At 35.6% G+C, this 16,333-nt stretch overlaps 2 protein-coding genes across 2 annotated transcripts in view; both read right to left on the reverse strand.

The window, feature by feature from the left end:
• The window catches only part of LOC123558342 (CUB and sushi domain-containing protein 3-like), a 76,360-nt gene extending 67,598 nt beyond the window's left edge, over window positions 1–8,762 (reverse strand). Inside the window, exons 1-15 of the mRNA XM_053543317.1 lie at window positions 8,623–8,762; window positions 8,096–8,266; window positions 6,849–7,016; window positions 6,286–6,447; window positions 5,787–5,954; window positions 5,103–5,270; window positions 4,396–4,563; window positions 3,643–3,804; window positions 3,342–3,509; window positions 2,917–3,084; window positions 2,388–2,552; window positions 1,914–2,069; window positions 1,540–1,707; window positions 818–985; window positions 13–174 (exon numbers count right to left, since the gene is read on the reverse strand). Of these exons, the coding sequence (XP_053399292.1) occupies window positions 13–174; window positions 818–985; window positions 1,540–1,707; window positions 1,914–2,069; window positions 2,388–2,552; window positions 2,917–3,084; window positions 3,342–3,509; window positions 3,643–3,804; window positions 4,396–4,563; window positions 5,103–5,270; window positions 5,787–5,954; window positions 6,286–6,447; window positions 6,849–7,016; window positions 8,096–8,266; window positions 8,623–8,728 (2,428 nt within the window). The 5' untranslated portion in view covers window positions 8,729–8,762. The remainder of the gene's footprint in view (window positions 1–12; window positions 175–817; window positions 986–1,539; window positions 1,708–1,913; window positions 2,070–2,387; window positions 2,553–2,916; window positions 3,085–3,341; window positions 3,510–3,642; window positions 3,805–4,395; window positions 4,564–5,102; window positions 5,271–5,786; window positions 5,955–6,285; window positions 6,448–6,848; window positions 7,017–8,095; window positions 8,267–8,622) is intronic.
• A 322-nt stretch (window positions 8,763–9,084) lies between these two features.
• LOC123558926 (CUB and sushi domain-containing protein 1-like) lies at window positions 9,085–16,209 on the reverse strand. Its single transcript, XM_045350761.2, has 11 exons — window positions 16,104–16,209; window positions 15,328–15,495; window positions 14,475–14,642; window positions 13,870–14,031; window positions 13,002–13,169; window positions 12,413–12,580; window positions 11,965–12,132; window positions 11,555–11,716; window positions 10,866–11,033; window positions 9,679–9,846; window positions 9,085–9,260 (listed from the first exon to the last, which is right to left on the reverse strand). The coding sequence occupies exons 1-11, from the start codon at window positions 16,207–16,209 to the stop codon at window positions 9,085–9,087; spliced, it is 1,782 nt and encodes a 593-aa protein (XP_045206696.2).
• Window positions 16,210–16,333: the final 124 nt, after the last annotated feature.

The raw sequence follows: 16,333 nt of genomic DNA on the forward strand, positions 1-16,333 counted from the left end.
AAAGATACTGACTACATGACGGTCCCGTTTCTGTCCAAGCCGATCCGTCTGTTTGGCATGTTCTACTAGATTTGCCATTTAATGTATACCCCACGTCACAGGTATACGTTGCAAGCGTCTTGTCGGCCGTGACATCAACATTACCATGTGTCGGTGGATCAGGGTCAATACAAACTGCAGTATAAGACAAAGCATTTAAATTCTAGACTGGATTTTACCACCCGTTTAATTTGAAATTCATTGATTATGCAGATAGACGTGTTTATGAGGAGCTCTTATTGCCTACTGTATACTAGTGCTATTTACTACTAATGAATAAAAATGTAACCTACATGCTGGATTGTAGGCGTAGAAAAAAATGTATACACTGGTGAAACCCATCTTTAATTACAATAGTTCTTTTTAAGGCTTTGTTCTTAAATTAGTAGGCATTCTTCTATCATTATTCTATTATATTTATAAAGTTAAACATGCTTTAGCGACCACTTGTATTAAGCAAACAGTCATCTTTAGAAACCTGTCTGCAAACCTCTCATTTTGACGTTCTAATTTCCTATTGATTTAGAAATAATTTGCCTTAAGCAGCCACACTGGGTTGCTCTCTATGCTGGTTGCTTAAAACAGGTATGACTGTAGTACAACTTAATATTTAATACAGAAATACTGACAATAATGATGAATACTGTACAAGTGAAGGCAAACAAATGTTTACAATACAGTCATGTTTTATTAAAAAAAAATCAAATTTATAACGTAAAGTGCATACAGAATACACAATACATATAAAATGTACTTTGCTTCTTATAATAAGGCATACCACATGTTGGTTCCTCAAGTGTCCATGTGCCGTTTGATAAACATGTCCTTATGTCGTCGCCAACAAGTTCATATCCGCTAGCGCATGCGTACACTGCCGAGGTTGTAGTATTGTCCGAATCTAGTTGTACAGTACCACTGGCAGGATTAGAAAGTGCTTCACATGTAACTGAAATTAGTTGATAAACAGAAATGACTGAACTTCTTAATACTCATTCATTCATGTCTAATTATGCTTACAACTACAGTAAGCAACATGTTTGTGCAGTGAGCAATATGCTTGTGGTTAACAACTTGCACATCTTTTCCCTGCAAAGTCCCAAATCGCTATCCCCTTTTGCGAGTACTATATTCTAAATGCGTGTATTCCATCTTAAAGGAGCTTTCGCTATTTCTATTCGTAATGTACCTTAAAGGATTATGAAAGACCAGCGTATACAAATGCAGAGTGATTACGAAAGAGATATCTAAAAACTATATCAGAATAAGTTGTTGCATAACTGTATCAGGGTTTTCATACATAGCGGCTGTAAGTAGTAGGTTATTTTTGGATTTTTAAGATATATGTCTAGAAATGTCATTTCCATGGCCAAAATTAGATTCCATAACCTCTTCAATAAACATCTGACCAATGTTAAAATTAAAAACAAAGCAACAACTGTAGACATTTTCCACAATCAATTTCCTATAACTGAGCTGTACGAATGGTATTACACAACGTACCACAAGATGGCACAGCTGAAGACCACGTTCCATCAGAATAACAGAAGTTTTCGACGTCACCGTCCAACGTGTACCCAACGGGACACGAGTACGTTATAAACGTTTGGCTGCCGTCAGTTGATATCTGGCCTTCTCCTTGTGATATGTTGTTCAATGTATTACACTGGACTGTAGTATAAAGATAGAAAATGCTTTTAACTAAATAGCAGCATCGTGTTAAGCAAGGGCAAACCTATTGGAATAACTAAAGTAGTAGATTAAACAATAGTGTTAACTATGAAAGCGTATGTTGACCGATCAAAACCATAACTGACTGAAATTATGTTAAAACCATGTGTCACACGATAAACCAAACACATTTCAATGAAACTAACCGCATGATGGACTCGCTATGAGCCAACCTCCGCCATCTGGCCGGCAAACTGACACTGAGGCCCCTGACAGGGAAAACCCTGTATCACAAGCGAACATGGCTAAACTACCAGAAGAAGTCGTCGCACCGTTGGTAGGTGTTTCAGGATCTTCACATACTAAAACAGAACCAGAACTCAGAAGGTTGCATTTTTTAACCCAATTAAGTGACATTTACTTAAAGTTACAAAATGTTTCGTACTGTATTTTGTTAACTGCCTATACAAAAATCTATTCCACAAATTTCAAAGTTTCTGTCAGATTTATAATTGTAATACTTTTAAATTAACATTTTTTGATATATTGTCTGTTCCTTGAACGCATTTTTAACATCTCCGTCAATATGTCTTTAGTTGTATTTTAGGTTGTATTTTGTTAAAATGAATTCAAACATGCTGTCAAAACCAGCCAATCAAAATGTATATAGGTAAACATACAACAAGCAGGTGTATGTGACCAGGTTCCGTCATCTAAGCACGTGACAACAGCTTCTCCATCTAAGTAATAACCAGTGACGCAATGTACCGTAACGTATGACGTGGTTCCATTAGATGCCGTGGAATATGACCCGCTTGATATTACGGGAAACTGTTCACATGTTTCTGGGATAAAAAACAATACTTTAATGTGCGCACTATTATTACAAAATGCAAATATTCATAAATCCTATTTATTCACATACTTTCTAGAAATTTGAAACATGCAAGCTGTGGGAATAAAAAAAAGACTGTATGTCCCCTAAATTACAAACCAACTGGCTTAGAGATAACTACAATGTTTTTTTTCGAAGGACGCAGGGGTGTCATAAACTGAATACGCTTCAAGCACTAGAACAAATACGAATACCCTAAAAAGACGAAAACATTATCATAGTTCTCTTTTTTATCAAATGTGCGCAAGGTTCAAAAAGCACAACATAATGATTATGTTTGAAATACTAATCAGAAACAAGACTGTGTTGCTTACCACATGTTGGTGCTGAGAACGACCAGGATCCGTCCGGCATACAATTGGAAACATCTTCTCCCTTCAATGTGTAGCCGACATCACAGGTAAATGTGGCTGCAGTTTGTGTCGAATTTGAGGACAATGATAAATTTCCGTTGACAGGAGCGACTAGCGTATCGCATTCAACTTGAAAAACAGCAACGTCATGTATTATACAGTATTTAATATATGCTTCAGGACAAAATAGTTTCGTACCAGAATCTACATGTAATAGGCTGAACACAATCCACTAAACTCAAACAGTGAATTCTGAATTACTTACAAGTAGAAACATGCAAGTGCAGATATCATTTTTCGGTTTATTTTTCACAAAATATTTCAATTCAAAACATTTTTAAACTGAACAAAGCGTATATGTTTTTATCATAAGAAAAATACTTTACCACAGCTTGGAACAGTACTGTCATACGTTCCATCTGACTGACATGTAAGGGACGCGTCTCCCGTTGACGTAAAACCTACATCACATGACACTGTCGCAGAAGTATACACACCGTCTGTGATAATATCTAGTGAACCGTTGATCGGTGATGTCAATGAGTCACAGGTTACTGAAATCGGAAGGCATACATATATATCACGTGGTTTTATATTATTTGCCTTTAAAACACACTTTTGCACATCATAGGTGTTCTAAATACTAACGTATTCTTTCAAAAAAATGATCATGCCTCGAACTCTTACCGCATTCTGGTGTTGTCCCATTCCATCCTGACCCATCAGAAGCACAAACTCTTTCAATATTTCCGTCAAGTGTATAACCAGCATCACAACTATATGCTGCTACACTTCCATCAGTAGATATGGTTATTGAGCCATGAGAAACGGATGTAGGAGTGTCACAAACTGAAAAGATATTTTCACACAGGTGATAGCTAAAACCAATTTTAACGACAGCTTTCTACCGTGATATTCAACATATTCACCAAATGAAATGATAAAAATTTTGCCAACCCAATTTTTAAATAGTTCTCACTGAATATTGCTTGAATGGGTAGTGCTCAATGAACATAGCTGAATAAGTAAAGTTCCATAAACTGTGCTAATGAGAGACTTCATTGACCAGTTTCTCTGACCAATGCTCCAAAGCTCAGTGAGAATGTTAACTGACCAAAGCCCACGTGGGAGAGTTCCCTACATAAAGCTCAATAAGTAATGTTCCCTAAACGTTGCTGAGTGAAAGAATTCACTCATCAATGCTCTGTAATTATTCATAGAATATTATTTAGGCAATGGCTCTAAGTGACGAAAGTTAAGTGACTAACTCTACGAAAAATGATCAACTGAAAAATGTTCAATGAATAGTATAGACCAAACAGATTTCATGGTACAGTTATTAGGGAGAGTTGGTTAATAAATATATAGAAAGATAAAGCAGTAAATAAACCCAGTGATCAGTCAGGGTGAATAAAAAATGTACTTATTATTAAAGCATACCGCAAACAGGCTCTGTTGAATTCCACGAGCCATCTTCCCCACAAACACTAATGACATTGCCCACAACATGGTAATCCGCAGTGCACGAGAAAACTGCTGTACTGACTGAACCGTCTGTAGTCATACTGACAGACCCGCTATCTGGTGATACCAGTAGGGGACATGCAACTAAAATTTATTATATTGACAGTTAGTTAGATGGATTTCTGATAAAGATACTATACATGGGTTAAGAACATGACTTTTATTTATCTATATATTTCTTTAAATTAATAAAAAAAAGAAAAGAAAAAAACCCCAAAGACACTCATGGAATTTTAACTATCTCGCACAAAATGCACCAAAGCAGTAAAATGATTTGCGATCAGAAATCAATATGTGTACGCGTACATGTATTAAATCCCAATGCATGTATATAATAATAAGCCTATGTAAAAAAAAATGTCTGGTCAATTAAAAGAGCTGTTCACTAAATGTAATGTACACGAGTTTGAACGAAGTAAACGAGTAGAAAGAAAAGTTTTTACATGTTCTGCATTGTGTGATACGTCCAACTATACGTAAGGAAGGTTTTCCATATATTCTGAAAGAAGTATTTAAGGTAAGATGTATTGTAAACGGCCAATTTATAATGCTGCAGTTTGGAAAGTGTCACCATAACTGTAGTTAATATAACTATATGATTAATATAACAAACTGATGCGTACCGCATTCAGGTTCAGCAGTTGACCATGATCCTACTGAAGAACAAGATGCACCAGGTGACCCTGACATACTATAACCTACGTCACACTCATACGTTACGCTGGTAGTTTCACCGTCAGTACTATAACTGTATGTTCCACCGCTCACAGCAGACAGACTATCACAAGTCGCTGTAAAATATAAAGCCTCACAATCGTCAAAATGATTAAAGACAACATAGAAAACAATAAAATATTCAAAGTCACCAATATTTGGAAATTAACGGAAATAAAAAAAAGTAATTACCAAATACAATACCGATAGAAGAAAACATATTGTAAACCGGCTGAATCTCTGTTTTTTTGGACGTAAATATATTTATTATATAATATATTTTTCAGCCTTGCCGAAGAAAGCAACGCAATAGTTGTTTCTTTATATACACATTTATTCCTCAAATTAACTATCATAATTCTTTGTATATGTTACTAATTCTGACTTAAACATACAGCTGAAAATACAGGAGTTTAAACATATATCTTTAGAGTTATTTATAGATTTGTATGGAAATACCTATGTGAATTTATACATTGTAAAGTAAATAAATTGGCAGCAGAATAATATAAAGGTAAACAAAACCAAATAACGTTAAATTTATGAACAAAAATAATCATTTAAGACAGAATATATCACAACTATAGACATACTACAAGAAGGAACATTGAAATTCCAGGTTCCATCACTGCGACATTGTATTTGGGCTTCTCCATCCATACTGAACCCAGTAGTACACGTAAAGTTGGCGAAGGTTGATTCTCCCTCTGTCCAAAGTTCAACGGATCCACCCGTCACTGAACTTAATGTTTCACATAGTTCTGAAATAATATTGTATGTTTTTACATAAAATTCTGAAAATGTTTATACCATAATTTGGTTACAGAAAATGTTTGAACTGAAAAACAATTGCTACGCATATACAAATTATGAACACTATGGTGTTATTTTTTAAACCATCAAACTCTACGGTTATAAAAGTGAATTTGGAGAGCATTATCAAGATGTACAGCCTTGAAATTGATCCACTGTTTTACTGAGCTCAAATCAACACATTTCAAAAACAGGAACACTTCGAGAAAACTTCATGTGATTATATCTATCTTTATTACCGGCAGATACAGTGTACGATAAAACAAAAGACTTTTTTACCGCATATAGGTTTCTGATCACTCCAACCTGCACCATCGTTACCACAATACCTCTGTGATACACCATTCAGAGTATAACCTGTATCACAGGTATATGTAGCCGTCATGAAATCACCGGACACGGACACGTGTCCACTAGCTGGTGCTGTAGGGCTGTTACATACTGTGGAATAAAATATCATATAAGCGTTTATAAATTTACATATTTAACTCGACTTTTGCTTTGACAGTCAGCAGTGTACATGTAAATCATCTTAGATCTGTAAAGTTCACTTTTATAATTTTTTTTTGATTATATAACTGTTTATTTAGAATAAAAGTGCAAGAAATATTGTCATATAATAAAGGATATTTTGTGATATTAAGGGATACACTGGTCCCCTATGGTCGGGTTGGTTAGAGTCGCTGAATGCTTTCAAACCGCTGTTTGCTCAAATCATGCTTGGATCGCAGTCCTTCATTTGAAACAATTCAGCTGCTTACAATACTCCGCTAGTAAAGTTGGAAAATCACCATCTGACCTTATCAGTCAGTGTTTCACAGTAAAAACAAAACTTTATTTACCGCATAATGGTTCTGACCCGTCCCAACTTCCATTCGTCAAACAGTTTCTCTGGCCGTCACTTAGTAACGTATAGCCGGCGACGCAGGTGTACTGGGCAAAGCTTGAAGATCCACCGCTTGTTATATTTATCAAGCCATTCTCTATGGCAGTCAAAGATTCACACTGAACTGGAAACAGAAAATGTGTGAACACCCCACTGGCAATGTTTGGCAAAAATATTACTTTATATGATATTCACTCTTCCTGTACTTCTTTAGTTCTTGACTAAGAAATAAGTAAATGGAATAATGTTTCATTGAACTGTGTTATCATTAGAAGTCCATACAGTTGCACAGTGGACACATGTGTGATTCCGACATTCCCCAGTTGAGATGGAAAAGCAATTTTCTGTTATGTCCCAAGGATGTCGAAATAGTACTCGAGATTACGTAACACGGAAATGGTCGATTGTTATTAAGGGTCCACTACCATGAGGTTACAATAATGACAAAAACATAATCGGACATTCAAGTCTTGATTATAATGACGCATTCCAACTGTAGGAAAATTTGAGTGCACAGGATAATGTGACGTACATCAGTTAAAAAATTAAGCTACATGTATTCCGAGTAAAGTATCTCAGGTTCAGTCATTATCTGCAATGCGCCTGAAACACATATATTTTCACTACTGTTTGTACTTTTTGAATAAACTTCAACGAGAAGTCGCATTGATATCAGAGGTAAAAAAAGCATGTGCACTTTTCTGTCGATCTATAACATTTGCTTTAACATAAATAAGCCGGAAAGTTCCGAACCACTTCGACATGTACGAGTATCGCGGTCTTTTAATTCTTTACCTGTATTCGTATTAGGATTTTTTATATTTACTTGACAGCTTGACATGAGCTTAACATCGTTTCTCAACACTATTTTTATACAGAAAAGACGGTCATTTACACTGGTCAAGTGTTCCTGAATTCTGAGCCAGTACTGTCTTGTTCTCCACAAGTAACTGAAAACTGTGGTGGATGATGAACGATTTCTGTCAAATCGTCATCCTGTAGCATATTGCATTTTACCGGGACCAAACTCTCGATTCAAAGGTGTGTGCTTTACAGATCTAAACGAGCTGAATGGTTTTGCTTAGAAGTGAGCAATAACATTTAAAAATATCATAACAAAAATCAAATGAACGTCCTAACATTACTAAAATCACAAGCCTGAATATAGGTTACAAATACAAAGTTATCTAAATAATAAGTTACCACAATCAAGAGATGTCTGGTCCCATGTACCATCACTGCTGCACGTGGCAATATCTTCCTCTATGTTTAAAGAGTATCCAGCATCGCACGTGAAAACCGAGTACGTCGATGATCCATCAGTATTTACCATGTACCCACCATTTAAAGGTTCAAATATTGTCTGACATTCAACTACAAATATATATATTGGAACATAACTTTGAACGAAATGCCTTTTCTTCACGACTTAAAATTAAATCCGATCTTTTTTCGTAAACAATGTTGAGAACATTTGTTTAATTCTACGTTAATCACCTTATTTCATAATTATAAATATGATATATGAAATATATTGTATATTAAGCAAGAACTTCCATGACGAAATTTTAAAAACAGAAGTAAATCTTTATAAAATGTTAGTAACAAACAGTATTGAAATTGCACAAGCCACTCGTGAAATATTGGATATCGAGGGGCTTAATTACACTAGTACTGGACGAAATTTAATATAAACACTCCCACAACCTAAAATTAAATGTACATATTACCACATGTCGGTTGAGCATATTTCCATCCGGTACCGTCATTTTGACAAGTATTATTGTCAGCTTCATTTAAACTGTATCCCGTACTGCATGTATACTGGACTGACATGCCATCAACAGATACCCAAACACCGCCATTTGCAGGGGCCGCTGGAAGGTCACAAACTGAAACAAACCGTATTCGGCAGAATTTCAAGAAATTGTTGTACATAGCTTTCTGTAACAGTATGTGCTATTGCTGATGTAAAATATCGATGTTAAGCTTCTAGCAAAGGCAATGAAAGTAAGAATATAATGTATAGCACCCTCCAAACCAACCACGTTCAGCTTTTAACAAGAAATGTCAAGTATTCTCTTCCTTGATTATCGATTATGTTCCCTTACATTAGATTTATTCATAGAAAAAAAAAGCAGTTATCTGTTACTGAATGCTACTGGAATAAAATCAATATTAGCTTTGTTATTTTATTTACCACACGATGGTTGGTCATCCTCCCAAGACCCGTCTTGCAAGCACGAGATATTCGCAGCACCACTGACATAGTATCCCGAATTGCACGAGAATGTTGCCATAGTGACGACGCCATTTGTATTATAAGTTATATCTCCACTGTCTAAAGCATGAAGCGAGGCACATGCACCTAAATGACATACATAATTACCAAATTACATCACTGTTTACATTCACTGGGCATGGGTCGTGAACAGAACATATGGGTTATAACTGAGGAAGCATAAAATGTGACAAGTAATTCAAGATACGCTTTCATACATGTGCACAAATGAGCTCTAATGAGAAAAGCATTAGCATTCAATACAAATTTTAGTTATATTGTAGCTGAAGACGAATTAACAATTAAATGATCATTTTGAAGAACAGACCCCAGCCATGAAAATTAATAGCAGAATCAGTTTGATATAGTCTTTTTGTAAGAGTTCATTAGATGTGCGTCACCAATAAGCGAAGTTCTACGTCTCTACCAACCCAACGGACCAAACAATGTTTTTTAAATCATAAATAGATTGCCAGACACGTAATTATCATAGATGCTAAACTACCACATGTAGGTGCTGTTGAATTCCATGTTCCGTCAGGTAGACATGCTGAAATCTCGTTTCCGATCATACTATAACCAAGGTCACATGTAAATAAAGCCAGTGTTGTTTCACCGTCTGTCTGTAGCATCACTTCACCACTTATAGGTGAATCAATAGCTGGACAAGCCACTGAAATAATTCTTAGTCGTTTATAAAAAGAATCAATTCAAATGGTAGATAAAGAACCCACATTGTCAACGGCAACGTAACCATGTTTTAATAATTTGAAAGCACTCGAGATAACATGACGTGTGCTTATTTGAGTGCGTAGACTTCTAATTATTGTCACGCCTAAGCATTGATTCAGAATTTGAGAAAATTAATTTCAAAAGAAGTATTCCAGTAATATCTAAGATACTTGTTAAACAGTAAATGGCGGATTAGCTGTTTTGCTCAATATGATACAAAACAATCAGAAGAATTAATAGATTCAACTAAGAAACATTGCAAGCTTAAATGTAAAATACATGATTATGTACAAATTTTCATGACCACAGTTGTCGTTCATTGCTTTTAGCACCAGAAGTAGAAGACGGTGCTAGAGCTATTCAAGAAAAAAGAAAAGTATTCAAAGTGTTTAGAGTCTCAAAAACAGCTGCATGCATGAAATAGAATTTCGAGTACATAGAACTTTCGTTGAATACTATTCACAGATACGTCCACAAAGTGGCAAAAATATTCACTGAGCATTACTCAGTGAGCAGCATCTAAAACAATATTCAATGAGCAGTACTCGCAACGCCATGAATACTCTCACACTTAGCCATGAACGTTACTCAGTGAACACTGCTCATAAAGCTGAACATAATTCACATAAGTTCAGCACTTTGACTACTGTTCACTTCACAATTCTCCCCGAAAAACATAAAAAGGACTTTGAATTATACGTATCACAGTGACGTCCCCTTCTATAATATTAGGGCCAATAAAAGTGTGTTAGTCTTTTTCAAATAGATATTTACAAGGGACTGCTTTTAAAAACAGAACGCGCATGCCCACATACTGTCACATTCGAATGAAAGCGTTAACTGATATGTATTATCTGGCTAAAGTTTAAACTTAAAATAACTGATCCAATATGGAAAACTTTGGTCAGCACGTGACATCTCTTGACCGCCCAGAAAAGTATTATAAATACAGCTTATTACCGCATGATGGTTGGACTGTTGACCATGTTCCGTCAGTCTGACAAGAAAGAGTGCCCGTGCTGGAAATACTGGTTCCAACGTCACAAGAAAGGGCCCAGGTGGTGGTTGTACCATCAGTTATAACTTCCATTGAACCATCTGTCACTGATGCAAGCTGTGGACAACTCACTGTAAGCATAAACTAAATATATTTGGAACAGTTGACGTTGGTTTTGTTGAGGTCATATGGCGTTGTTTTAGCTTTAAAGGTCGAAGGAAGACCCAAGATGGCCTCCGGAATTTATGTTGGACAGTTGAAACATTTATATTAATTAGAGCCAGTTTAATGTTTCCATTATTAGTTTGGTTAAGAGCACGTATGTGAGTCCGAAGGAGACTTTTTTAGTATTTCTGTAGCACTTATTTTGTATATATATCACCCCATAGCTTAAATATCTTAAGTGTATCACACAAGTTGTTTAACAATTTCATAGTTAACATAGCCAATTGTTCAAAAGACTGAAACCTTTTTACATAATTGTTGACTGTCAATAAAATTTCTCCATGACCTAAATGTACAGTGCATAATAAATGAAAAGTCGATCATTGTGAATTAGTGGTTGCGTAACAAGTTTAAGCTAACACAAAATGTTTTAATTAGAATTACAATTTTCAGTTATTAAACAACACCATATACATTCTGTACCTACCGCAGGTTGGAATGTTGTTATCCCACCCACTGCCATCTTCCGAGCAAGATGCATTTGTACTCCCATCTAGGGTAAAGCCCACGTCACAAGAAAAATCTGCCAGCATACCACTGCTAGATATAGTGATGCTTCCATTTGATGGCTTTGTCAGCGGGTTGCAAACTAGAATGTACATCACAATGGTTGTCGATAGTCTAGTTATCGGAAAGAAAATCCGTGTAACCAGCAGCAAAGATAAAATCATTTTACGGCGTCAATGGTACACATTTTTGTAACTTTGACAAAGATAGTAACACATGCTGCAAAATAACAAAACCATGGCACACTGCAATATAAAGAAACAAAACAAAGACGTATAAGGTATAGTAAAGCTAATAAAAAAGTGCGTTATATTAGGTTGATCATCTTACCGCATGAAGGGAGCTCATAATCCCAGGACCCGTCGGAGTTGCATGTCAACATGCCGTCGCCGTTAAGGTAGTAGTCACTCGCACATGAGACCGAAGCAAATGTAGAAAGCCCGTCAGAATATACGTTAATTGTTCCTGCATTCACAGTCTGTAGATCTGTGCACTTAGCTATAAAAAGTGATGAAATATTTAAACGCTTGGAATAAACGTTGTTTTATTTGTAGAAAAACAATTAGAGTACATACTAGACATGGGTAGAAAACACGCATTCGAATATTTTACTTCAGATTTGAAACTCTATAAAATTTGCTTAAGTTTTCAATCGCATCAGACAAATGTACATCAATGAATTTGTAAACTTGATAAACGTTTCCTGTAAACAAACAAAGCATTTTATAATATAAAATGATGCCATATTAAGAAACAGAACAACAATAGTTTGACTTACCACAAACTGGTTCGGTGAAGTCCCAACTACCGTCAGTTCGGCACGTGAGAATGGAGGCTCCAGATAAAGAGTATCCAGATTCGCACGAGAAATTTGCTTTGGTAACACTGTTCTCTGAATACAAGTCCACTGTGCCAGAACTTGGACTAGATAACGCGGAGCAAACGCCTGAACAGGTAAAATATCGTAATTTCAATGTACTGTCATGTTTGCAATGTAGAAAATACGCGCATTTGTTCAAATTGGTACATCTTTAAAATATAAAGTATGCAGTAACTATGCCACCAATATTGCAGAAGAATATTTGGTTCATACCCATTTTTCAATATTTCTACATTTTTACATCAGTTTGAAAATAAATAAAATCGTACATATAACAGAGACATAAGTCTCTTACTGATAATGATGATAAGCTACAAGTAAAAATGTATACATAGAATTCGTAAATCAGTCAAAAAAAGGATAAACCTTCAAGTTGCATTTATTGAATTTATTGAGTTTCGATGTCACCTTGAGGAGATCCCTTTCCTCACATTTCCCTCGTATTTTTGAATATACTTTGAAACTGAAGGGACTATAATAATCATACCGCATGTAGGTACTGATATATCCCACGTGCCGTCGGTTCTGCACGTGAGTGTTGAAGCGCCATTAATGGTATATCCGGTTTGGCACGTGATGTCAGCAACAGTCACGGTGCCACTAGTCGTCAAGCTGACTGTTCCTCCAGTAGGATTTGATAGTGCGTCACATGTTTCTATTATATGAACATTTAAATATCATTATAATTAATTAACTAATTGGGAGCGCAAGTTAGAAGTATAGAAGCGTTCTGGTGTCATATCATAATTTTCTACAAACGTATCACCTAATTAGAAGATACTAAGTCACTCCTAATTAGACTTAGTAGCTCCTAATGAAGATTTTTAACTCCTAATTGGCACTTATATTAGTTCTTAATTTAGACTCATTTTCTCATAATCAGGATTAAGAATTAGTAATTCACAGTTTAGATGAAGTAAGTCCTAACTTAGAGTTACTAAATCCTTATTAAAATGACTAAGTCCTAATAAGGAGAAAGTGTGAGTAATTTAGAAAATGCTAACTCCATATTAGGTTTAGTAAGTCCTAATTAGGAGAAGAATGTCCTAATTGTATTGTGTAAGTAGGAAAGGGTTTTCTTATAGAACATTATATCTTGCACCAGGCCACCAAGTAACATCTTTCCTTTTAAAAGACGTAAAACTGAAGAAAAAATTGATTCAATCTATTACTTGACTTCCGCAAACTGACGTATGCTACCTTATCAAACACAAATTGGACAAAATATTTCTTAAGCCATTTCACTATCTAATATATTTGCTCTAAAAATAAAACAAAATAAGACTTCTGGCCTATCTGGCCTATTTCCTCTGAAATTTAAAAATTTACATAAGTTACTAAAACGTGTTCAGTACCGCATGTAGGCTGAGCTTCATTCCATCCAGCACCATTGGACTGACATGTTCGGGTAGACACCCCTTTTAGCGTATAACCAGCTGTACATGTAAAAGTGGCCGTCATTCCATCATCAGAAATCTCCAACAGACCATCCGTTGGAGTGAGAGGTGGAGTACAAACTAAAAAAGTAAGAATATTATGATACAGAAATGAAATATGAAATATTTATCATATACAGCTTTATCCAGCGGTATGTCTGTTAAGTCTACTTAAGGTAACGGAACCCCATTTTAGAAACTGCTGGCGAATATCTTAAAGTTCCTTATTGTGTTTGGGGGTATGCAGAAGTTTGTCTGTTTTGACTTTATCCAATGCTGCCTAGGTTCCACCTTAACCCATCATTCATACATACATTCTTAATTTGCAAATTATAACTATCGTGAAAACACAAGATCTAAGGCAGAAAGTAAATTGGTAATATCACGATAACAATTATGCAAATTAATGATGTCTGGTCTGAACCTAAGGTGTTGTATTATATCTGTGGCCCAGCCTATAAGATTGCAATTAACAATAACAATGTAATTACAAAAGAAGTCTTCCTAGAACTGAGAATATTTACCACATGTTGGTTCCGAGTCACTCCACTGTCCATCTGTTTGACATGTTAATGGAGTTACGCCGCTTATTTGATAGCCAGTGACACAGTTGTAGCTCGCAATTGTCTGTTCCCCATCTGTGGTCAGGGTAACACTTCCACTGTCTGGATCACTGAGACCACTGCATTGAACTAAAAAGAAAGGTAGGTGCTGTTAAAACAATACATACGGTATCTGACAGATTAAAAACTTTCACTTAAATAACTTTATATCAGAGTTCATTTCGCGCAAAGTTATTACCAGGATGCGAGTTATCTTAATAATCAAGTCCATCCGGCTCAGTCTATCAAATATTGATACGTTTTTTTTTGTATATATATGCCGATGGAAGGTCAATATATTCGAAATGCATTCTTCTATCACATTATTTGGTAACCTTTTGCTGCTTTTTACCGGCCTTCTCCGGGTACATACTTACCTCATCTAATAGGGTATCATTTAAAACGCAATGTCAGTTGTGCTAGTTCTTATATGTTATATATATCATTTTATACTTCTTTTGTACACAGTCCGCTGTTGTATTTGTGCCTATGTATGTCATTATGGGCTTTTTAGCCTATCTGATTTGAAATAAAAATGTCTATTTGTCCGTCTGTCATGTCAAATGTCGTCAGGTTTATTTATATAACTATGTGCCAAATTTCTTTTATTTGGAGTTGAAATATTTGTGTACAAAAATATTTGGGTACGTAATTCTTATGTTCAACAAAACATCAAGAGGGAGATAACTAATGGCTCTAGCTTTATTTACATTATTTCAAAGAATTGTCATGCAAAGATCATTAAAAAGAAGAAATTATATAGATAAAGATATACCACATGTTGGGGCTACAGTATCCCAGGTGCCGTTCACGGTACATGTGGTTGTCGGCGAACCATCCATCGTATACTCCAAGTTACATGTAAAATATGCCCTAGATGTCGTTCCATCAGTTGCCACAGTAACTGATCCGCCAGTAGGCGCAGAAACAGTAGGACAGAATACTGTAAAATACAATGAAGTAACGACTAATCGAATACCCCTATAAGGCTTTGATGTAGAGTTATTACTATACACTTAGCATATGGCATGCCGGTCAATAGTCAGAACTAAATAGTTTTGACTACTGACCAGCAAGAACTTTAAGTGTTTTCTTACAAGACATTACAGATAAATTACTTAGCATGTTTCTCTAATTTCATATCTTTAGTAGGTTTAATAACTGGGACGCCTTGTGCAAAGTTTCAATCCCTGTATTTGTTTCTGATACTTACTTGCACGCAAAACATTTTCCGAATTTTCTCAGCAAAAAAGCCAAAATGTACAATAAATTCAAGCAATAGTTATCTAACGTTTTTATTTCAGTAGGTTTGATGACTGACAATCATGTGTGAAGATTCGATCAAATACATGTATTGGTTATTGAGATATGAACTTGCATGCGAAACTTTAACTCAGGCTGTTACGCTGCCAGCAAAAACAACGCTGAAGTCCAGGTGAGTAAAACAACTCTCAATATTCTTCGAATAGTCGAGCTGAACTCACTATCTTGCCGATAAATAATGAATAAAAGTTAAACTGAAATAAACCAATTCGTATTAGCAGATGTTACCACATGATGGCTGGAACCCTGCCCAACCAGTGCCATCAATTGAACATAACCGTGAATCCTGTCCAGACAAAGTGTATCCGGAATCACATGTATAATAGACCGTCATATTGTCTCCGGACAGAGATATACTTCCTCCAGTAGGTGCAGTTGGGGTGTCACATACTATAAATATATAAAAATAATATTGCTTATCAAATGATAAAGCCTTCGAGTGGTTTATCACGGTTCAG

Source organism: Mercenaria mercenaria, chromosome 5 (genome assembly GCF_021730395.1).
Source record: "Mercenaria mercenaria strain notata chromosome 5, MADL_Memer_1, whole genome shotgun sequence".
Lineage (NCBI taxonomy): Eukaryota > Metazoa > Mollusca > Bivalvia > Venerida > Veneridae > Mercenaria > Mercenaria mercenaria.

Bases quoted from the DNA above. Each gene is read 5' to 3' on its own strand.
- LOC123558926 (XM_045350761.2), bottom strand. From the start codon at position 16,209: ATGACGGTCTATTATACATGTGATTCCGGATACACTTTGTCTGGACAG. The intron at 14,643-15,327 runs GTATATCTTTAT...CTTTCTTTTTAG, and splicing joins TACTGTAGCCCCAACATGTG to TTCAATGCAGTGGTCTCAGT. The intron at 14,032-14,474 runs GTAAATATTCTC...TTACTTTTTTAG, and splicing joins TGACTCGGAACCAACATGTG to TTTGTACTCCACCTCTCACT.